Here is a 24,769-nt window from a genome sequence, read left to right as displayed (position 1 = left end):
CATTCCTTTAAATCATTCTGCTGTATGCATTTTTTCTTTTACTTGCAGCATATCAAAATAACTGTTTAGGATTCTCTTTAGCCTGCATTGCTAACTTCTTTTCATAATCTGCTTTTGCTTTTCTTACCACACTAGTTACCCTTCTGACCTGTGCCTTGTACTGTTCGTGTGCCTACAGGTAATTTTTCTCCTTAAATTCCCTCCACAATTGTTTCTTTTTTTTTTACAACTCAAGCTTAATGGTGTTATTCATCTATTTAATCTCACTTGATTTACTTTCCTGACTCAAGGTATGCAGTCGGCCATTACCTTCCTCAAAACACTCCTTTACCACTTCAGTCCTTTCCCTTAGGACTAACCCAGGGCTGAGACTTACATTAAATAATGTGGTCAAAGGCATTGCCAATTCCCTAGTGCCTTCTTAAAACTCAAGCTGGTATACCATCTAATCCCATAGCTGAATTCACATCAAGATTCTGTAATATGCTATGCACTTCCAGTTCATTTATCTCAGTTTCCATATAACCCTTCGTCTTTCTTGTTACTGCAATATCTCCACCTGGATGGTATACTTTTGCAAAGTTTCACTTAGTAATTCTACTATTTCACATGATTTAGTTACCTCCCTACCATCAACATTCATTAAAATCATCTGCCATAAACATTCAGAATTTTACTTGCAACATAACTAAAAAAGAACTGTTTGGGATTATCTTTGGACTGCACTGCTAATTTCCATTCATACTCTGTTTAGGCCTTTCTTACCACACTGATTACCCTTCTGGCCTGATCTTTGTAGAGCTTACTTGCTTGCTCATCACCTTTCTCCTTGAATTCCACAAATTGCTCAAATTTTTCTTTTCTTTTCTTTTTATGTAGCTCCAGTTTAATGATATTCATCCACTTAACTCCTACTTGATTCATATTCTTTTGACTCTATGTATATGTATACAGTCTGCTATTATTTCCCACAAACACTCCTTTACCACTTCCCATGCACTATCAACCCTTGCAGCTTCACATGCCAGGGCACTTATCCAAGCAATCTCCTAAGCTTGCCATATTTACTAGCACTGTAATTCTACATATACCCCCTTTTAACTGAAAATTCCACACATTTAGCCACCTCCCAGGTCAAGACCATATCTCACCAATTGGTAGCAACATGGAAAATATTGGTTATGAACAAATTCTCTGATGCAATTACTAGATCTAGCACTCTCAAACCTCTAGTACATTCCATCACGTGCTGCCTCAGGTAATTATTTCTTGGTAACTGCATAAATTCAATTTCTTTCCATAATTGAAATCTTGCATGATAATTACTCGCCCTCTATTCAGTGAGCTTATTTGTCAATGCACACCATCGCCATCATCCTTTGCATCCCCTGGTCTATAGAAGCATCCAATTGTATATTGTGTTCTGCTGACCTCTCACACCAGAAGGCCTCAAATGTACTATTTTCACTGGTCTGCAATTGAATTTCTTCTCTCTTTGGTTGCAGTTCATCAGTTATCATCAACAATACTCTTCCCTCTATCCTACCCAAATACACTATACTCTTCACATTCCATCCCACTAACTATATCATCTTCCATCAGCATGTCTCACTAATGCCAATAACCTCCTGCCAGGATGAACTAACCAATGCCAAAATATCACACTAAGTCTGTGGCTTCATTGACTATGCACAGCCAATTCCCATTAATAAGATACAGCTCCTGCAAAGTCATGTTAGAAACATTAAAATGACACTCATTAACATCTGCCCATAGAATAAGTCAGTGGTGGTGATTGGGATTATTATTATTACACTCTCCATGGAGTCAGCAGACTTATAGTGGGATTACAACATCAGTGAATGACTGGATATCACCTCTAGTCCATCCTCCATATCATTAATGGTAATTTGCAGATTGCTAATTAATGATGATGAGTGTACCCATAAGGTAAGATCTACCTTCAAGAAATGCATGCTGATTTCAATAGAGGATCAAGTTTTAGAGGGGATGATTAGAATCACATGTGGATGTGATTCCCAATCAGCCTCTCCTAATCCCTGATGATCAGGAGAGGCTGATTGGGAGTACCAGAGTTACCAATTGGACTATAACTTGCTGTATCAGTTCTAACTCCACAACTGTATATTGGAATTACATTGATCTTCTTCCACTTATTAGGTGTTATACATATGTTGAAATTCAAGTTAAATAACCAGTTCAAGGACACTGCTAACTCCCTTGAACACTTCAACAGTTCAGTGAAGAAAAACTGAATATCTATCCAGTCCAACTTCTTTCACATCAAACTCATTATTGTCATAGTCTTTCTTTCGCATTATTAGGCCTAGCAACCTGTTCCAGTCTCATATCATCTATTTAAGAATCTTCTATTTATTTTTCTTTTTGGTTTAAAAGATATCATTAATTGATGAATTTATTAATTTTATGTTTTGGACCAGTTTCATATTAGCCCTTTCCATTAAATGCCATAACTTTTATCAGAAGATATTCTCGTGCCATATTTTGTAACAACTTTGTTGAGACTGTACAGAGCTAACTGTACTCGATCTTCTGTATTAGCAATTAAGATCTGACTATTTGCATATAATCATTTACAGGGTAATCAAAATTAAAGTATCCCTGTTTAAGGATTTGTGGTCATGTTAGAAACATGACCACAAATCCTTAAACAGGGATACTTTAATGTGGTGTGCTATTCAGTGATCCAAATGTTGTGAAACTTTGCAGGAATACGTTGTGCGTCATACAGAAGCGATATCTGAGGAAAAGTTCCAAATTTACCACCAGGAGGCATTGCAACTGCATGGAATTTGTATATCATGCAACTTGGCAGGTACCAGGAGGGTTTAAAAAGATGTAAATGGAATTTTTTCCTTCATTCTGGCTGCTAATACTGTCTGCAGTGATGACACTAACCTTACTCTAATGTGTTCTGATCATAAAGCTGTACTACTTAAACAGTTGTAATGCTGTTGTTGCACTCAGCAAATTTGGTTGCCTGAACAAATGTTCATGAGGTTCACTATCTCTATGTGTTCTGCAACAAATGATTAGTCTTTCTGAAGCAAAGGGATCGTTAGGGGTTAGATCTAGCAGAGATCACAAACCAATCAGTACACAACAAGTAAATGAAGTTGCTACTGCCATTGTAGAGCAGGCTATGAATAACAGCTCTTGCAGTTATTCATAATGCCACAGTTATTCATAATAATGTCAGTCAATTTTTACAGAAGATTCTGCATTTCTATCCATTCGAGACAGCCCTGATGCAGAAGTTGCACCCATGGGACTTTGAAAATTGACTGACATTCACTTTCCTTGCTCGAGTGAAGTTAAATGCATGACTATGGATGATTTTGTAGGGAGATGAGGCTCACTTTCACCTGAAAGGAACTGTGAATAGCCACAGCTGCCAGGTATAGCTATGCAGAACCCGGCATGCAATCCAACAAATTCCTTTGTATTCATCCAAACTTACTGTCTGGTGCGAGTTTACAGCTTCATTTATCATTGGACTATTCTTCTTTGAGGATGGTGGATGGCACCAGCATCCCAGGCTTCAAGATCCACAATCTGTACCATAAATACTATCTCCATATTCTTGAAATGAGAGAGGACAACCCTACCTTTAATGTTATCAAAACAGTCCTAACTATTGTTTTCTTGCAAAAGACTGTGGTTCACCTCTCTTACTTTTTGAGAATATCTAGCTCTCCAGCCACAATATTCTTGAAGAAAACACACATCATCATTATCATCATCTAATTCCTGATATGTTCCCTTAAGAGATGTACAAGATACTATGATAGTACTAAAAAAATAAGTTTACATTATTAATAATATCTTATCAACAATTTCACTAAAAATTAGTCTATTTGTTAGAACATATGCTTCTAAGGGACTCCTAATTACATTAATCAACCTAAATTTTGGTCCTTCTCCTCCTCCTATGGGTCTTGTCATCTTGTATCAGACACCTATTCAGCTAACTTTTCCTATTTTTTTTATTCTGTTTAAATGAACACTTAGATTAGCCTGCTTACACATTCCTGAAGGTTAATAATGCCAAGTTCCTTTCTAAGTACCACTTGTTCACTCATTTTTTTTTTTTTTTTTTTCTCAGAACTCTCATATCTGTGGCCTATAGTCTTTGATCACCTGCTTTACTTCTAACCAACTCTCAGATCTATAAGTTAAAATGGGTTTGATACTGTCATGTATACTGCTAGTTTAGGTTTTAGTTAATTTCACTCTTATTCCATATATGTTTATTCAACTAGCTACCACCATACAGCTTTACTTATTCTGTTATCTACTGACATTTAATTTGCCTTAAATTAAATGTTGGTAGATAACAGAATCACTAAAATGTACCTAAATAGCTGAAATAATTTATTTGTTCTACAGACTTTTCATCCAGAATGCAGTTGACATTTCCAATGTTCCTGCCTATTTTCAGTTTTTGTCTTTCACTACTGATTTTCATGCCAAATTTCTTTTGCAGCAGTTATCCAAGTTAGTTAAGGAATCCTATAGATTAAATTATTATATATATAATAGTAATGAAATTATTTAAGAATATAACATCATTTGCATAGAGTAAAAAGCTGAGCTTAACATAATCTCCAATTCTGATATAGGCTTAATGGCACTTTCCTTCATCATCTGATCCCTACAGATGATGAATAAGAGTGGAGATAGTGTGCACTCGTCATATTTGATTTTACATGAAACAATCTTCATGTACCTCCTTCATTTCTAATTACTGACTTAAATCTCAAATATTGACTATATTATTCGATATAATTCCCATATATAATTCTATGTCACATAACTGTAGTGTTATGAACAGCTTTTTCTTGCCAGCTTGATCTAAGATTTTTCAACCATTTGTCTTAAATTTGAGATTCCATAGTTAGTGTCAACAATGTCCTTTGGTTGGAAAGATGTGGGGGTTCAAATACCATCTTGGACACAAAAAAACTTTATTAAACTTTTCAACTGAAGGTGAGTGAGCCAATCTCACATGGGGGTGGCAAGTTTTGTCTCCTGGAAACTCAAGTTTTTCATTCCACAAAACAGTAGAAGAACATATGCAATTTATATACATAGAAGACAATGGATAATGGCCCTATCATATGTGGTAAGCTAGTTTAAAATAAGCCAAGTTACTTGACTGTGGCAGGCCATGGAGCCTAAATGAAAAGGAAGATGGGATGGGATCTTAAAATGGAAATCTAATCCTGTCCCTGTAACTTGAACATCACTTGTTTGTTCTCAAGTTTCTCTTCCACAATTTTTCTTAGGTTCTTCTCAAGAACTCAGATAAATCCTCTGTAATTATCACATTATTTTCACTTATTTTTCTCTCTTTTTTTCTTTTTCTTTTTTTTTTCAACCTTTTGATACGTCTTCTGAATTATGCAATGCAGTCTCTGTAAAACTTTTAATACCTCCATATTTCAGCAATTCTGGTAGAATGTCACATACTCTAGCCACCTTTCTGCATTTGAGGTTTCTGATGTTTTTTTTTTTACCTGAAGTATTGATACTTACTAAAACAAAGAGCCAAAAAGGCATCAGTTTGGCGATGCAAAATTACATAAGCAAAGTGGATATTAGATCCAGCATTATTTCAAAGCCAAATGTAGAAGCAATGGAAGTTTCGTAAGTTGACCAGAGTGCTTCTAAGAATACATTCTCTTCAGAGACCAGGCAGGAATTAGAGTTTTTGCTCTCTTAAGATTTTCTGCCTAGTCTCTGAAGAGAACCAAAACACAGCTGTCAGGCCAATGAAACACAGGAGTTTGAAACACAGCTGTCAGGCCAATGAAATCTTATGAAAATGGACTAATAAAAGGTGAATATATAAATGCTTGGGCAGTGCCTATGTCTTTTAAGTAGTCCACACTAAGGTAGCTGGTGAATGCCGAGGAATGTATTTCCGCAAGCTCTCTGGTCAACTTACGAAACTTTCATAGTTTCTACATTCGGCTTTGAAATAATGCTGGATTTAATATAAACTTTGCTTATGTAATTGATATGTGCTCCTGACTGTATCATCCTTGAATCTATTCTTTCACTTTCTCTGTTACCACATCACATCTGTATCTTCTTCAGCATCCCTAATATGCCTTTCTGCCAAGATTATTCTTTGCCTGTACAGATTCACTCTGTACAAATCCAAAATCTACCCAACCATAAAATATGTTCTATTTGGAAGGCACCAAAACTTCCCTAATTTTTAATGCAGTCCAAGGCAAACCTCAGACTCAGAGTCAGCTAATCAATGATCCTACCTCCTCTCTCTCTCTCTCTCCCTGGCAGATTCACTTCAGGCATTATCTCACAGATGGTCTTTTTTTTTTCCTTCTCTACTGATATTTCCAAGGTGTTGTTCAACAGAACTGGCATCCATCACCCCTCTACAATCTTTGATTAAGCCTATAACATGAGCAATCAATTGTAAAATTCAATTATAGTTTAACAGCTAAATCACTGAAACTGCTTCTTATATTCCTCTTTCATTCCACCTGCCTCTATTTAGAAGAGCCTTCCTCTCAAAGTGTTCTGAAAATCTACAACCTCCAGTTCTCCAAAACAAAAAGAATGCTAGAAGATTGTTCCTCTTTTAACTTCTGCTCCCTTTCCCTCCACAATACGAATGTGTATACATTCTGAAATATCACATGGTACAGGATTAAGGAGGAACTCTCTCAAGAATGACTATTTAGATCTCAACTACATGCAAAAACACCTCTTCTGCCTATTGAATGGGCATTCTTATATCCTTGAAGTTGAGTTAGTTTGATTTTATTGTAAACGTTTTTTTGTATTATCTGTTTTTCTGTTTTCTCCTTTCCCTTTTTAACTAACAATTTATTTTAACAGGATATGAGATCATGGAGTGATCTTTTATGCAATTCCAAATAAAACCATGTTTTTTGGTAAGTACTCAAAGTACTCAATGATTTATACAAAAGAACATGGCTCAGTTTTCGCATTCCAACCATATTCCCCACCCCCAACCTCTCTCTTACACTAATTCTCCCTCATTATCTGTTTTTTCCTTTCCCTTTTTAACTAACAATTTATTTTACCAGGATATGAGATCATGGAGTGATCCATTATGCAATTCCAAATAAAACCATGTTTTTTGGTAAGTACTCAAAGTCTCAAATAAAAAAGCTTTAATATAACAATAATGATCTCTTGGTGAATGAATTTAAGAGATCTAGAAGTCATCATCATCATCCTTTCAGCGATTTAGACCCAGCAGCCTGTTCCAGTCTCTTTCCATCTTTTCCTTGGTCATCCCTGACTTTTATATCCTCCAAAGAGGTGGTATTGGAGTATTTTTTGGGGTAGTCTGGAACTGCGCATCCTTTTAATATGTTCAATCGACTTCTTTCGGTATTCATATAGTTTGTCCAATACTGAGTCTATTTTTAGTTGTTTACGTGGGACAAAAAAATGTTTACAAAACATTTTTTTGTCCCACGGAGTACAGCCTGCTGTCCTTTGCAGGAATTAAATTTCTCCAGTTTCAATTATTTTTTCTTCTGCAGTTTTTATGGTCCATAATTCACTTCAATGCAGCAGAGAAGGTCTTGCCAAAACTTTATAAACTTTTATTCTTGTATGCTTTTGAACTTGGTTAGGTTTGAAAATATTATTGATCATTCCTGTTGTTATCTTCAGAAAATTTGAAATTTTGATGTCAATGCCAGCTTCTTTTGTATATGATACAGCACATCCATGGTATCTGAAGCAGTAATTTGTTCTAAAATTTTATTTTCACTCATGATTTTATCTTCTGATTGGAAATGGTGCTTTAAAAGCCATAATTTCTTTTGTCTGTTGATATTTGCATTCCAAATTTTTTTTTGCACTTATGTTTAAGGCGTATATTGATTTTTGGAGTTCATCTTCACTTCTTGCTATGATTATTTGGTCATCTGCAAACAAAAGGTTATTAAGTATAGTTCCACGATCCAGTTTAAATGCCAGTTTTATATTTTCCTTCCATTTCTTTACTATTTCATCTATACAGATATTAAATAACAGTAGTGACATTGGGCATCCTTGATGGATCTTTCTATTTATTGATTTCCATTCTGTAACTTTTTCATTGATTCTTACAGCTATTTGGTTATTCTGATACATGTTAGTCACTGTAGCAAGCAGCTGATTCGAAATGTTTAGATTCTTGAGTATGATCCACAGCTTGTTCCTTAAGACTCTGTGAAAGGCTTTCTGGTAGTCTACAAATGCTACTTGTGTTTATGTGTTATATTTGCAATGTTTTTCCCTTAAGATTTTTAATGTAAGAGCTGGGTGAATGAATGATCATCCTCATGAAAGCCATTTTGTTCTTCGCAAAATTTATCCTTTCTTTTAGGCTTGCACGGTGATCCAAATGCATTTTTGGAAATTATGGAGACAACTACCGTGTTTGAATAAAAACTTTAGTTTAATATTACTAAAATTTACAATTCGACGTATCGACCTTTATGTCAAGGTCATCTTCTGGAGCATACAAATATACGCAAGAAACAAGCTATGCTACAATCAGACTGGTTCGTTAAAGACACTGACCAACCGTTACCACAATTGTTGGCCTGACCTCTGGTGAAAAAAAAAATAAATAAAAATAAATAAAAATAAAAAAATTATACATCAACGCTAGAGTCCTATTATTTGTGTTGTCTACTATATACATATATTAACATCATTCCAGCCAGTTGGAGTGGAATGGTTTCTAATCCTAGCGGATTGGCTAGAGTCCTGACTTATGTTGAATCTTTCATATTAGGTTGGCTGAATGTGTGCCATCCAGATCCTTGGAATTTTCATTCCATCTTTATTGTTGATATTTGGGTGGTTTATCAGGATTTCGCAGGATTCTTTAATTTTTTCTTTCGTACCATGTTTTTGTGCAGTGTAAGTAGCAGGTGCTTTTCCAGTTGATTTGGTGTAAGGTGTTAAGTGCATGGCCTGAGAGGCGTGCTTCACCATAATGGTTATATTTAATGTGTCTAATGTGTTCTTTCTTGCGTATAGGGATTGTCCGTCCTGTTTCACCAATGTACGGTAAGTTACATGTGCAGCGGATGCAATAGACTCCAGGATGTGCTAATGGGAGGAGAGGATCCTTAGAGGAGCTGAATATGGTTTTAAGTTTAGTGGGTGGTTTAAAGGTAGCATTGAGGTTATAATGTTGTAGGAGTCTGTTGATTCTTTCTGATAACCCTTTAATGTATGGGATGGCTATGGTTTTACTGTAATCTAGATTCGTTTTTGTTGTGGTTTTATAGAGTATTTTATTGACAGTATTTCTGTTATAGCCATTATTTATGAATGTGTCACTAATGATTTTTAGTTCTTGTTTCAAGGCTTGCTGGATAGAGCAAATAGTTGTGGCTCTGTTTTTAAGGGTGTTAATGACTCCATATTTTTGTGCTGGGTGGTGGTATGAATTCGCATGTATGTATTGGCCCGTGTGTGTCGGTTTTCGGTAGACCGTGAAGGATAGACTGCCTGAAGGAAGACGTGTGACTAGTGTGTCTAGGAACGGGAGCGAATTTTGGTTTTTGATTTCAATGGTAAATTGTATGCGTTCGTGTTGTTTGTTTAGGTGGCTGAGGAATGTGTTTAGCATTTGTCGCCCGTGCGGCCAGATTGCGAACACGTCGTCAACGTATCTGAGCCAGATTGTCGGTCGAAGCGTGGCGGAATCAAGAGCCCTTTGCTCAAAGGTTTCCATGTAGAAGTTCGCGATTGGGGGGGATAATGGTGAGCCCATGGCTGTACCTTCCTTTTGTAGGTAGAATTTGTTTTGCCACACAAAGTAACCGGACTTAGTACGTGGGCAAAGAGAGCCGTAATGTCGGGTGGAAATTTGTTCTGTAGTAGGAGAATTGTGTCATTGATGGGGACATTAGTGAAAGGGGCAGAAACGTCAAAACTGACTAATAAGTCGTCTTTGTCGAGTGTTATGTTTTTGATTTTGTTTATAAAGTGTTGTGTTTTTTATGTAGGAGGGGGAATGACCTACCAACACCTTGAGTGTTGCCGCTAATTTCTTGGCCAGGTGGTAATTAGGACTGTCTATTCCTTCCACTATTGGTCAAAGGGGCACATTTTGTTTGTGTATTTTCAGAACCCCATATATTCTGGGGGGAGGCGGGCGTAGTGGGGTTTGAGTTTTTTTAACTGTGTCTGGTGGCAAGAAGTGACGGACTTTAGTAGTTTTTCTGTTTGGTCCTTTATCCTTTTTTTTGTTGGGTTATAATTTACCATTTTATATGTGTTGTTATCGGCTACTAGTTGGTTCATTTGCAGTATGTATGTTGACCTGTCAAGGACAACAGTGGCACTGCCTTTATCCGCTTTAGTTATTATTATGTTTTGTTTGGCTTTTAATGATTTAATTGCTGCTGATTCTGTTTTAGTCAGGTTGTTCTGTATGGTTTTCTTGGTATTTAGGACATTACTGGTTTCTAGTCGTATTTTATCTGCTATGTTGTTAGGGAGGGATCTGATGCCTCTTTCAAAGGTAGATAAAATCCAGTTTGCTGCTTTTTCTGTGCGGTCATAGATACGGAGTGCCTTAGCGGACGTAAATTTCTTTTTTAGCCCGATGCAGATCGGAATGTTGCTTTTTCTGTGCGGTCATAGATACGGAGTGTTGCTTTTTCTGTGCAGTCATAGATACGGCGTGTTGCTTTTTCTGTGCAGTCATAGATACGGCGTGTTGCTTTTTCTGTGCGGTCATAGATACGGCGTGTTGCTTTTTCTGTGCGGTCATAGATACGAAGCGATGCTTTTTCTGTGCGGTCATAGATACGAAGCAATGCTTTTTCTGTGCAGTCATAGATACGGAGCGATGCTTTTTCTGTGCTGTCACAGATACGGAGTGTTGCTTTTTCTGTGCGGTCATAGATACGGAGTGTATCTATGACCGCATAGATAAAAAGGTAAACAAATTGGATTTTATCTACCACATTGAAAGAGGCATCAGATCCCTCCCTAACAACATAGCAGATAAAATACGACTAGAAACCAGTAATGTCCTAAATACCAAGAAAACCATACAGAACAACCTGACTAAAACAGAATCAGCAGCAATTAAATCATTAAAAGCCAAACAAAACATAATAATAACGAAAGCGGATAAAGGCAGTGCCACTGTTGTCCTTGACAAGTCAACATACGTACTTCAAATGAATCAACTAGTAGCCGATAACAACACATATAAAATGGTAAATTATAACCCAACAAAAAGGATAATGGATAAAACAGAGAAACTACTCAAGTCCGTCACTTCCTGGCCACCAGACACGGTTAAAAAACTCAAACCCCACTATGCCCCCCCCAGAATATATGGTGTCCTGAAAATACACAAACAAAATGTGCCCCTTCGACCAATAGTGGAAAGAATAGACAGTCCCAATTACCACCTAGCCAAGAAATTAGCGGCAACACTCAAGGAGTTGGTAGGTCATTCCACCTCCTACATAAAAAACACACAACACTTTATAAACAAAATCAAAAACATAACACTCGACAAAGACGACTTATTAGTCAGTTTTGACGTTTCTACCCTTTTCACTAATGTCCCCATCAATGACACAATTCTCCTACTACAGAACAAATTTCCACCAGACATTACGGCCCTCTTTGCCCACGTACTAAAGTCCGGTTACTTCATGTGGCAAAACAAATTCTACCTACAAAAGGAAGGTACAGCCATGGGCTCACCATTATCCCCCCCAATCGCGAACTTCTACATGGAAACCTTTGAGCAAAGGGCTCTTGATTCCGCCACACTTCGACCGACAATCTGGCTCAGATACGTTGACGACGTGTTCGCGATCTGGCCGCACGGGCGACAAATGCTAAACACATTCCTCAGCCACCTAAACAAACAACACGAACGCATACAATTTACCATCGAAATCAAAAACCAAAATTCGCTCCCATTCCTAGACACACTAGTCACACGTCTTCCTTCAGGCAGTCTATCCTTCATGGTGTACCAAAAACCGACACACACGGGCCAATACATACATGCGAATTCATACCACCACTCAGCACAAAAATATGGAGTCATTAACACCCTTAAAAACAGAGCCACAACTATTTGCTCTAACCAGCAAGCCCTGAAACAAGAACTAAAAATCATTAGTGACACATTCATAAATAATGGCTATAACAAAAATACTGTCAATAAAATACTCTATAAAACCACAACAAAAACGAATCTAGATTACAGCAAAACCATAGCCATCCCATACATTAAAGGGTTATCAGAAAAAATCAACAGAATCCTACAACATTATAACCTCAATGCCACCTTTAAACCACCCACTAAACTTAAAACCATATTCAGCTCCTCTAAGGATCCTCTCCTCCCATTAGCACATCCTGGAGTCTATTGCATCCGCTGCACATGTAACTTACCGTACATTGGTGAAACAGGACGGACAATCCCAATACGCAAGAAAGAACACATTAGACACATTAAATATAACCATTATGGTGAAGCATGCCTCTCAGGCCATGCACTTAACACCTTACACCAAATCAACTGGAAAAGCACCTGCTACTTACACTGCACAAAAACATGGTACGAAAGAAAATTTAAAGAATCCTGCGAAATCCTGATAAACCACCCAAATATCAACAATAAAGATGGTATGAAAATTCCAAGGATCTGGATGGCACACATTCAGCCAACCTAATATGAAAGATTCAACATAAGTCAGGACTCTAGCCAATCCGCTAGGATTAGAAACCATTCCACTCCAACTGGCTGGAATGATGTTAATATATGTATATAGTAGACAACACAAATAATAGGACTCTAGCGTTGATGTATAATTTTTTATTTATTTATTTATTTTTATTTTTATTATTTTTTTTTTTCACCAGAGATCAGGCCAACAATTGTGGTAGCGGTTGGTCAGTGTCTTTAACGAACCAGTCTGATTGTAGTATAGCTTGTTTCTTGAGTATATTTGTATGCTCCAGAAGATGATCTTGACATAAAGGTCGAAACGTCGAATTGTAAATTTTAGTAATATTAAACTAAAGTTTTTATTCAAACACAGTAGTTGGCTCCATAATTTCCAAAAATGCATTCGCAAAGTTTATCTTCTACATATGATTTAAGTTTTGAAGTTAAAATTTGTGCATATAATTATAACCAGTATTTAAAACTTATTCTTCTGTAATTTTCACTTATCACATTTTTTTTTATATATTAGGCTAATAATTGCTTTATTCCAACTTTCTGGGATTTTTCCTTGCTGCCAGATTTTGCTAAATAATTTTAAAAGTCATTTGATGGATAGGATGCCTGTATAATTTATAAGTTCTTTTTATTTATCTTCTCCAGGGGATTTTCCTGATTTGCTTTGCTGTATTGCTTGTTGGATTTCTTGTAATGTTATTTATTCCATGTATAGTTAGTGGTAAGCATGATGTCAGTTTTAGATTCGTTACTATCCTGCCATAAATTTTGGAAGAAGCCCAGCCAGGTCTTCTCTTTGATTATTTCAAATTAAAGTAGTTAAAATTTTTTTTCAATTATAAGCGATAAAACTTTAATGATATTAAGATATAATCACTCACCTTTATAATTCTTGTATATCCTTTTAAGGCTGCAACATGCAGTGGACTATTGTCATAACGATCACTTCTATTAATTAGTAAGTGAACATCCTTATATTCAAGAAGGGTCTAAAATAATTACATAGACAATAAAATAGAAGCAGTAATAAAATATAATTTTTTTATTTTAGAAGTGAAAAGAATATGAGCTTCGAATGGCAAAGAATTTAGACACTGCATCATATAATTGAATAATGTCAGCTCTCACTATACCAAATACTATAACATATGTCCAGCAAGTCCCATAGCATTGATATTATTCTAGAAGAATATTATTATGGTAAACCTTTTACTATAACAATCCATGGGATTTGTAAAGTGAGGATTAATTAAAATAATGCAGTCTAATTTTCAACTTCAGTTGTTCTTGCATCATAATCTGAAACTAGTCAGATTATGATGCAAGAACACAGATTATGGAAGGACAAAATGCAAAAATCAAATGCTATTAATAACCACTGTGGACCATGCAGTCGCATGAAAACTTTATAAAACTTCTATGAAGTTTTATAAAGTTTCCAAACAGAAACTCAACTTCAAGCACTATTCATCTCAGCTTTCCCAATTACATACTCTTTGACTTCTTTCACCTCAAGGGTGGCATAGTATGTTAGAGTGAGCATTTACATATGCTCATCTTGATATACTATGTCAGAAAGTATCCAATTGGAATCTGCTTTTTTTAACTTTCTCCAGCTAAAAGATCTTTCTGATCCATTACAGATTAATCTGCTGTCTTTATCACTCTTGGAGTAAGAAGAATAGCTTTCTCTATCATTTATGATACTCATAATGTACTATAGGTTACACTCTTTTGTAGGTGAAATTTATATCAAAAATAAAGTGCAAATCACAGTCTTTATTCTGAACCCACCCCCCCCCCTTGCAAAGGAAAGAAATCCCTGGATAGGTCAACTCTTTGCATATGGATGACTCTATTGCACTGTTACCAAAAGACAATCTTTTAGATCGTACTTTTACAATTATTTTTTCATTGATCTTCTTCTTCCTAACATGGAATTTAGGCCATGTGGCCTGTTCCGGTCTCATGCCATCTCTTTTTTGGTCTTCCGATTCTTCTTTTCCACTTATTTTGTATCTGTATAATATTTTTGGAAGTCTGCTATTGTCCATTCGATTTAAATGTTCTAGCCATTTTTGTTTATACTGTCTTATGTAGTAAATAATTGATTTTATTTTCAGGGATTGTAAGATTTCTTCATTTGTTTTGTGGTCCCACTTGGTATATCCAGCTGTTTTTCTGAGGAACTTCATTTCTGCTGTTTGAATTCGTTTTTCATCTTTCCTTTTCATGGTCCATGTTTCGCTTCCGTATAGTAGAGTTGGTTTCGACAAGACATTATATAGTCTGATTCTAGTGTGTTTTTGTACCAGGGAGGGCTTAAATATATTATTTATTATGCCAGTTACATTGACAAATGTAAATGGCATAATAAATAATATATTTAAGTTTGATATTTTAGTGTCTATGTCTTTTTCTTCTTCGTATGATAGATCACATTCCAAGTATCTGAAAGTGCTTGCTTGTTCTAGTATTTTATTATCTATCACTATTTTACTTCTTATTGGGTTTTCTCCTTTGAATGCCATTATTTTTGTTTTTTCTTTGGATATTGTCATATTATATTGCTTTGAGATATCATTTAATGATCTTTGTAAGTCATCTTCTGATGTAGCTAATACTATTTGATCATCTGCAAATAGTAGTGTATCTATCTTCATTTGCAGGGTCATTTGTATACCAAATGGGTTATGTTGTTTCCAGATTGTTAATATTTCATTTATATATATATTGAAAAGCAGAGGTGAGAGGGTACATCCTTGTCGTACTCCTCTTGATATATCTTTCCATTCTGAGGTGTGTTCTAATTTAACTGCTATTTTATTTCCTGTATATATTTCTTGAATAGATTGTAAAAGTTGGTTTGGTATGTTTAAATCGGTTAATATTTTAAACAATTTTTGTCTATTAATTTTGTCAAAGGCTTTTTCATAATCAATAAAGGCCACGTGTGTTTCTTTCTGAAATTCTCTTCTCTTTTCTATTAATAATTTTAAAGTAAAAATTGGATCTATGCAGGATTGGCCTTTTCGGAAACCATTTTGTTGTTCTAGTAATTTGTTTTCTACAATGCTGCTGAGTTTCTCTCTTTTAATATTCCTGCATATATTTTATATCCTGTATTCAGCAGGCTAATTCTTCCTCTATAATTATTGCAATTGTCTTTATTTCCTTTTTCATAGATTGGGATAACCAGTGCTTTTTTCTAAGAGTTAGGGGTTTTTCCAGACATCCAAACCATATTAAAAAATTTCATGTCTTTCATTAAATTTTTCACCTGCATTTTTGTATAGTTCTATATTTATATTGTCTTCTCCTGGCGTTATCCTATTTTTCATTTTCTTTATTATATTTTTCAGTTCTAACATTGTGATATTTTCTATTAGGTCATTCTTTGTCTTATAAAATTTTAATTCATTGTTATCATCTGCCCAGAGATTTTGGAAATAGGTCACCCATTTTTCTAAATCGATTGTTTGTATTTTTATCTTTTCTTTTATTTCTTTGTTCATGTATTTTATTACTTTATAGGTTTTGGGTTGTGGCTTAAATAAGTCCTTTTCTAGTTCTGTTACGAAATTGTTCCATCTTTCTCTATTGTTCCATTTTTCATTGATAATCTTAGTAAATGATACAGTGTATTAGAAACTAACAATTATTAATGCTGTTTTGGATTTCTCATAAGACAGTGATTAGAAAAATCTTGTAAAAACCAGATTCTAAAAGTCTCCTGGTCCGGATGACATTTCTTGAAACAAACTGAAGGTTTGCGCTCCAAAGTTCATTTCTGATTTTCGTTGTATTTTTAAACTGTCTTATTCTATTGGTATATATCCTGCAGCACCGAAATTCATAAGCATTCCACTTATTCCAAAGAATGGCAACCAATCTTTTAACATCAAACTATCAACTAATTTGCTTTAACTTCCATTCTTTCTAATGTAATGAAGAAATCCATGAATATGCAACTCCTGTTATCTGAAAATCTTTCAGCCTAATATATAGGGTATCCCATAAGTCTAGCATAATAATAAAAAAGTTTATATTGTCATATTTCTACAAACTATAATTCATATTTTTATAGGGTGTCCCAAAATTCACGCAAGATTTAACTTTAGTGTTATTTGTGCGGTAAAATGTTGCCAACGAGAAAAAAAAGACAGTGTGACAGCTGACAGTTCAGGGTTATTAAAAAGGAGCGCTACACGAAAGAACAACACATTTTCATTGTTGAGCAATATTTTAAAAATAATGAAGGTTTGGTAGCTACGGTTCACAATTTTCATACAAAATATGGTCGGAATAGTGATTTAACTTCATCAACTGTGAAAAGATTAATTAAAAAATTCAAGGAAACTGGATCAATTAGTGATCTTATACACTCTGACCATCCTTCAACAAGTTGTTCAACAGAAAACATCGAAGCAGTTCGTGAGAGTGTTGCTGAGAGTCCAGGAACATCAATTCGGCACCGTGGTCTTGAATTGGGCATTTTGAGAAGCTCTCTACAGCGTATTCTCACGAAAGATTTGCATCTTTATGCTTATAAAGTTCAATTGACTCAAGAACTGAAGCGTACTGACCACACACAGCGAAGAGAGTTCATTGAATGGATTATGGAACAACAACAAGTGGATGCTTATTTTTCGAACAAAATCATCTTCAGTGATGAGGCTCATTTTCATTTTGATGGCTTCGTCAATCGACAAAATTGTCGCATTTGGGGTTCAGAAAATCCACGAGTGATTGTTGAGAAACAAATGCATCCACAACGTGTCACTATTTGGTGCGGATTTTGGGCTGGAGACATCATCGGTCCATTCTTCTTCGAAAAAGCGGCTGGTAAGGCAATAACAGTTAATGGTGCTCACTATCGCGACATGATAATCCAGTTTTTTGTGCCTAAATTGCAAGATATGGATGTGGACGACATGTGGTTTCAACAAGATGGTGCCACATGCCATACAGCCCGAGAAACAATTCAATTACTGCATGAGTCATTTCCTGGTCGTGTAATTTCCCGTTTTGGTGATCAGAATTGGCTGCCCAGATCATGTGACTTAACGGCATTGGACTTTTTTCTTTGGGGTTTTTTGAAGTCTAAGGTTTATGCCAACAAGTCCACGACCACCCACGCCTTGAAGGAGGAAACTGAGTGCTGTATCAATGAAATTCAGCCACATTTATACAAAACAGTCATGGAAAATTTCGACAAAAAAAGCGCGTATGTGCCAGCAAAGCCATGGAGGCCATTTACCCGATATGCTATTCCATGCATAACCCTATACTGCATACTTTATGAATCAATAAGAAATTACAATTTTTAATTAAAAACCTGTGTTTTCTATCAAAATTACTTCTTGCGTGAATTTTGGGACACCCTGTATAAACCATAATTCCTATTTTTCTATTTCTGTAGGCCATAATTCTGAGCAAAGAAGAAGGGATCATAATAATTTTACTCAGAAGTTGTAGAGGTCACTGCTGAATTTAATGGACTACTCCAGAGGATAACGCTCTATCTGCCATCACATGTAATATGTGACCTATGATGATGCTAACTTATGGGATACCTTGCACAACTGTTGATATGATTCTACTGCTGTTAACCCACAATATGTCTCATCTTTGTTTTTATCTCAGCTCATGAACCATGGAAATGCACAAAGAAACTTAAGTGATGGCTCTTGATATCTTTGCAACATAAGACATCTGTCTGCGTTTGGTACGAAGGCCTATTAAGATAGCTACATCTGATTGGGCACAATGCTTCTCTTTCTTCTGACTCATGCAAGTAGGCTGACAGCTTTTTTATTGGTCACATATTGCATGGGTCAGAAGAAAGAGAAACATTGTGCCCAATAAGATGTAGCTGTCTTAATACGCCAAATAGGGCTTTGTATCAACCTAAGACAGATGTCCTATGTTGCAGAGGATAAAGTTCTATCTGCCATCACATGCAATATGTGACCTCTTTCAAACTCTGAAACTAATGCAGGGGTATCACAAATTTCTGTTCTTTCACCTATTCTCAGTTTTTCCATATATCGATAATCATCTCCAGTTAGCTGTAAATCCAGTAAAGGGTTCTGATGATGACAATACATTGCTCTTCTCAAATGACCATTATTGCACTACATAAATCACCAAAAATTTTAAAATATCTACTGCAACAATTCAAAACTCTAATCTCATTTCCAAATCACTCTCAGAGTTAGAACAGCCTTTGTTAACTTCATTGCTAGAAAATGCAATCCTGTCTTATTTCTTATATAAAAAAATATTTTTCCTTGAATCTTGTTTTGACAACATCCATATGAACATATAATAATAATAATAATATGTAACACATGACAAGTATATGCAGCTACACCACTGATTTTTCAGCACCCTTGGTTCCAGAGCCTTGCTGGATTAGCCATTTTATTAGACAAGTCACATAATAACAATTCAACAGTATATCTCTGACCCACTAAGTTTTCTTCTCCCATGTCTCTAAAGCACAACGGATTGCTAGAAACTTAGATATCAAATGTAAATTAAACTTGTTAAAGTACAAGTGGATATGGACTTGTGCTTATGCTGGATTCCACCACTACTATGGAGTGGACCTTGCTTAGAAGCCCTAGGTAAGGTAAAATAAAACAAAATAAGCTAAGAATTACTCAGAATCAAGGATCAGATGTCTATGATTAAGCAAGTGAGTGCCACAAGCAATGCTATTTCTAGCTGGGGATACAACCATCTGCTAATGTGACTACAAACTGATAGCTGGACAAAATATTCACACTATTCTACAGCAGAATACATAGTAGGTAATAGTTCATGAAAGTCATTTATTCTCATTTTCAGCCTAGAAATGCCTTTATACTAACTGTAAGAAGAAACAAAGGACTTTTCCTAGGCATCAAACATTACTATAATGATATGGCAAGAAGAACAAAACAACAGTATAATTATGGGAACATTTCAAGACATATAAACCTGATGTTCAGCAATACTATATATGGTTTATCTCCACCCACCACCTTTTTGTGCATGTGTTCTATGCATGGAAGAATACATATATAACTTCAGTACATTAACAAAACATGCCATATATACCTTTAAAGCACTAGGATGATTTTCTTGTGCAGCCCAGTATAACACAGTTTTATCATTTTTATCAACAGCTTCAGTATCTGCATGAGCAGCAAGAAGACATTCAGTAGCTTCAATATGACCTTCACAAGCTGCATTCAAAAGTGGTGTAAAATGATCATTATCACGGCAGTCCACAATGGCTCCACTGAAATAACAACAGATTTTTCTTAAGTTTATAAGCACTACTGTAACAACATTAACAGTTATCTAGATAATCACTACTTACATAAGAATGAGTATTCAGTGATTTGCAAAAGAAAGTTTTTTTTAAAAATGTTATTACCTCCACTATTAATTCAAAACTTAACACACACACACACACAGACACTAATAAACTGCATTATAGTTTGAAGTTTATTTTGCACTAAATTTATTTAGACTATAATAAATTTAGTTTAATCCTTTATCCAAGTGTAAGCAAATGAAGTTTACACCTGAAAATATCTTCAGAACTGGGGCAAGGTGGTACATCCATACGCAACTTGTAGCAGAGATGGACCAAGCTCTCATCACTCCTTGTCTCAGTACATCTCCCACAATGCAAAGCACATCTCCTTGCAGACATGTATGATGCTATGCATTAAGGGAAGGGCCAATACCCAGACCGGTTTCGACCTTTATTGAGGTCTCGTCAGTGGGAGGTAGACCCAGAAGTGGTGATATTAAGGCAGAAGCAATGGAGAGGTCATATTTACCTATATGAGTTGCCAACCAGTGTACCACCTTATTATTAAATTACTCTGGATTTAGAGAAAAATGTTGGAAGTTTATTTTGCACTTGGTTAGACTATAATAAATTTAGTTTAATCCTTTATCCAAGTGTAAGCAAACAAAGTTTGCACCTGAAAATATTTTCAGGACTGGGGCAAGGTGATACATCTGTAGCCTTCAGGACTGGGTCTGCCTCCCACTGACGAGACCTCAATAAAGGTCAAAACCGGTCTAGGTAGTGGCTCTTCCCTTAATGCATAGCATCATACATATCTGCAAGGAGATATGCTTTGCATTGTGGGAGATACTGAGACAAGGAGTGATGAGAGCTTGGTCCACCTTTGTTAAGAGTTGCCTACAGATGTACCATCTTGCCCCAGCCCTGAAGATATTTTCAGGTGCAAACTTTGTTAGCTTACACTTGGATAAAGGATTAAACTAAATTTATTGTACTGCATTATAATATTTTACAACCTCTGATTCACATTCGCTAAACATGACATGACATTATTCTGACCATGCATTCTTCAATAGAATGTAGGCATAATAAATACATCTAGAGAAAATGAGTTAAAGCATTCTCTTCTAATTTAATAAATAATCCAAATTTTAAGTCACTAGTTATAACTAATATGAATGCCTCAGAATTCTTTTCATTTTCCTTATAAATAGCATAGTTCAGATCTTTAACCTTTGTGCCGGCAGTAAGCAAATGATAGTATCATACCAATTCTACTCAAGCGATTCCTGAACTAATGCCTGCCTTTTATCATCTCTACATTACATAAAGCTCAGGTCATCTGCTGCACATCATGCTGACAGTATAATATAGTATAGAGATGAGATATCAGTTGTATATTTCAACCGCATACAAACAACTGATTCCAAAAAAAAATGAAACAAATGTTTATCATTAAATTATTGACCTACTGCTCAGAGAAGGTCATCAGTAGTCAACTTCTTCAACATCTGGAAACTGTCAAATAATCAGTGAGCATCAATATAGATCCTGCCATTTCAAGATCCATAGTACATTTCCTCGCTTACATTACCCACCTCTGGATATGTGCCATGGAAAAATCTGGAGAAACTTCATCTTCTTTGCATGTGACATATCCAAGGCATTTGATAGGATTTGGCACTGAACACTTCTCAACAAATTTCCAACTTGATTTTCCTGTTAATGCAGGTGTTCCTTGAGGCTCTGTTATTTCACTCATCCTTTTCCTTATCTCATACATAAATCATATTTTCTCACTGATCTCAAACCTATAGTTTTTTTTTTCCCTGAAGGCAATACTCTTCATTCCTTCTACTCCTATGATAACCTTGCAGTATTCAAACATCATGCTTCAAGATCATCTACTATCAGTGCCTTTAACACCGATCTCCATATTTCAAATTAAAGATGTTTCCAAACTGTGTATTGGAAGTTAATACTTCCAAAACACAATTTTGGCTTTCTGACAAACAGACTTCAGCTGATCCACACTTACCTTTGATAACGTTCAGCATAATAATAATCAAGATGAGATCTTATTTTGTGAACTGGCACTTACTTCTTGCCTTTCATGGCATAACCATCACTGCTATAGTATTCTTGGCTTAAAAACTTGCATCTCTCTCTCTCTCTCTCTCTCTCTCCGGTCACTGTCTCAGAGACATAGTTTCTGCACTCTCCCTCTTCTACAGATATGTCACTGGGTGGTGTTCAGCAGAACTAGCCTCTATCATACTTCCTCCACACCCATTTCTGCTAAACCTACAGAAATACATGCAACAACTGCTCGACATCTTTTTATAGTTAAACTGCTGACTCACCGACCCTGTCACTCCCATTCACCTTATTTCAGGTTACAGCTTCCAGTTCTTCAAAAAGAATATCAACAGATTATATTTCTCTTGCTCCCCCCACCTGCCCGTACGTGGCATTGATGATTTACTACAGATACTTTATACTCCACTCTTTCACATGTGGAAGTGATTTATATATATATATATATATATATATATATATATATATAGATAGATAGATAGATATAAATAAAATGTTTTTATGTCTCATTCAATATATTCCTGAATTAATATTTTGTTGACTTAATATACAGGAATACCTTGTATAGCGCGGTTAATTGGTTCCAAAAAGAGTCCGCGCTATGCAAAACCGCGTTGTTCAAGGTCTATTTATAAAAGTTTTCAATTTAATTTGTTTATTACAAAAATTTAGAATAATAAAAATCTTTAAAAATGAAAAAAAAATTATTTTTTATTAACTGAATAACAAATAAAATCCTTTTAATCTGATATAAAAGTTGTAGAAAACAAAACAAATATTGCTTCAATATTAGCGTAAGTAATTTACTTTTTACTAAAGTAGTCTTTTAGTGTTCGTTGAACCATCCTTGTCTTCTTTGTCTCTTCAAGTACTAGATCTCTGTAGCATTTGATGGCATTATTGAGACTTTGTCTCACTTTGATGCTTCTTTCCAAATTCGGGTCGGCATTTATGAGAAAGTCGGAAGCTTCATCAATTTTTCTCACAAAAGTTGAAAGGTCAGCAAAGGAAAATTCTTCAACCATGACATCAGTGGGGTCATCTTCGTCTTCTTCTGCTTCATAGGCTCGTTGTTGTTCCAACTCCTAAAGGGTTTCATCATCCAGATCATTTGAATGAGAATCAATATATTCGTTCACGCTGTTACAATCGAAACTTGTAAAACCAAGATATTTGCCCATCTGCACAATTTCTGTTGAGATTTCTGTGTTACAAAAGCAACAAAGTCCTTTGAACAATGCAGCAAGATATTATGCCATATGGCTCTCGTGTTGCTTTGAGTCACATCTTGCCAAGATTCATAAATATTTTGAATGGCATCTTTTATGTTAAATTTCTTCCAAAATTCACTCAAAGTCCTAGAATCTTCTTCTGCTGCAGCTTTAATAGCTTGAGCAAAAGTTCGTCTTAAATAGTAAGCCTTGAAAGTGGAGATAACACCTTGATCCATCGGCTGTAGAATTGATGTTGCGTTTGGAGGGAAAAAATGAATCTTGACATTTTCATGTAAGTCAGTCAATAGAGTTGGATGGCCTGGCGCATTGTCTAATAAAAGAAAATTTTTTAAAGGAATTCTTTTTACAATAGCTTTTAACTTCAGGGCGAAAACAAGTTTTAAACCAGTCTTCGAAAATTGAACGAGTAACCCACGCTTTTTTATTCGAAAGCCAATGTACAGGTAAATTGTTCTTTGTAAAGCCCTTAGAGCTCTTGGTCTTTAAACTGAGTCTTTAAACTAGAGAAGTTGAGACTGTCAACAAGTATTTAGTAAATAAAAGAAGATATTGCAGTCCATGTTCTAATTGAATGTTCAAGGAAATGCTGAATAGAAAGTTTAATTTTCTGTCTTAAGGACACCAGATTACTATGGAAAAAGCAATTGGTGAAATTTGAAACTGTAAAGTGGCTTAACATGAAGAGCTCAACTTAGATATGTTGCTTATGAATTAGTAGAAGAAACTTCTTTCTCAGGTACTAAAATTAGTAAATTGTGCATCAAATAGAACTGCAAGAGGTAAGCATATTTATATTTCAGTGAGACAGGAGGAATAATATTTTATGCTACATAAGGGAGATAAAAAAGGATCCCATGGAAAAGAAGAAGAAAATTTTATATTTCCAGAAAGAGCCTGACAAAGGAACTGACTCTGATGAACATTTTTGTTATTGTGAAAACAAGGTGTTTAGTCTGGTAGATGTGATTAAGTATATGTCAAACAATCCAATAATAGAATGAGTCAGAGAATGAATGATTTTAATATTTTTTGGATAAGAAAATTTCTAAAGTTTAGATTTATTTTAGAAAGCTTAGATCCAGTTAATTTTGTAGTTATTTATGTAATTTTATTAAAAAAAAAATTTATATATATATGTTGTTTTAGTTTCATTTAAATGTATACATTTTTTCTATTTGGTCTGGAGTCTTTTCTGGATTCTAAAAAAAATAGAGTTAAAAGTCACTGCACCAATCGGAATTGAACCCTTGTGTAATTAATAAACACTTGGAGAATAAAAACAATATCTTTACAGAGATAAAGTAAATCATAAAATAATAACAAAAGAATAGTTCTAAATGC

At 35.3% G+C, this 24,769-nt stretch overlaps 1 protein-coding gene across 1 annotated transcript in view; it reads right to left on the bottom strand.

Moving 5' to 3' along the window:
• Window positions 1-24,769, bottom strand: part of LOC150109149 (transient receptor potential cation channel subfamily A member 1 homolog) — a 475,501-nt gene that overhangs the window by 300,674 nt on the left and 150,058 nt on the right. Inside the window, exons 9-10 of the mRNA XM_090411752.1 lie at window positions 19,889-20,072; window positions 13,663-13,770 (exon numbers count right to left, since the gene is read on the bottom strand). Coding sequence (XP_090267878.1) covers window positions 13,663-13,770; window positions 19,889-20,072 — 292 coding nt within the window. The remainder of the gene's footprint in view (window positions 1-13,662; window positions 13,771-19,888; window positions 20,073-24,769) is intronic.

The sequence above is a fragment of the Typopeltis vanoorti genome, chromosome 2, assembly GCF_054136105.1.
Source record: "Typopeltis vanoorti isolate ZY-2024b chromosome 2, IOZ_Tvanoo_1.0, whole genome shotgun sequence".
NCBI classification, from domain to species: domain Eukaryota; kingdom Metazoa; phylum Arthropoda; class Arachnida; order Uropygi; family Thelyphonidae; genus Typopeltis; species Typopeltis vanoorti.
Note: the sequence above shows the minus strand (reverse complement) of the source record. Positions and strands in the feature narration are given on the sequence as shown.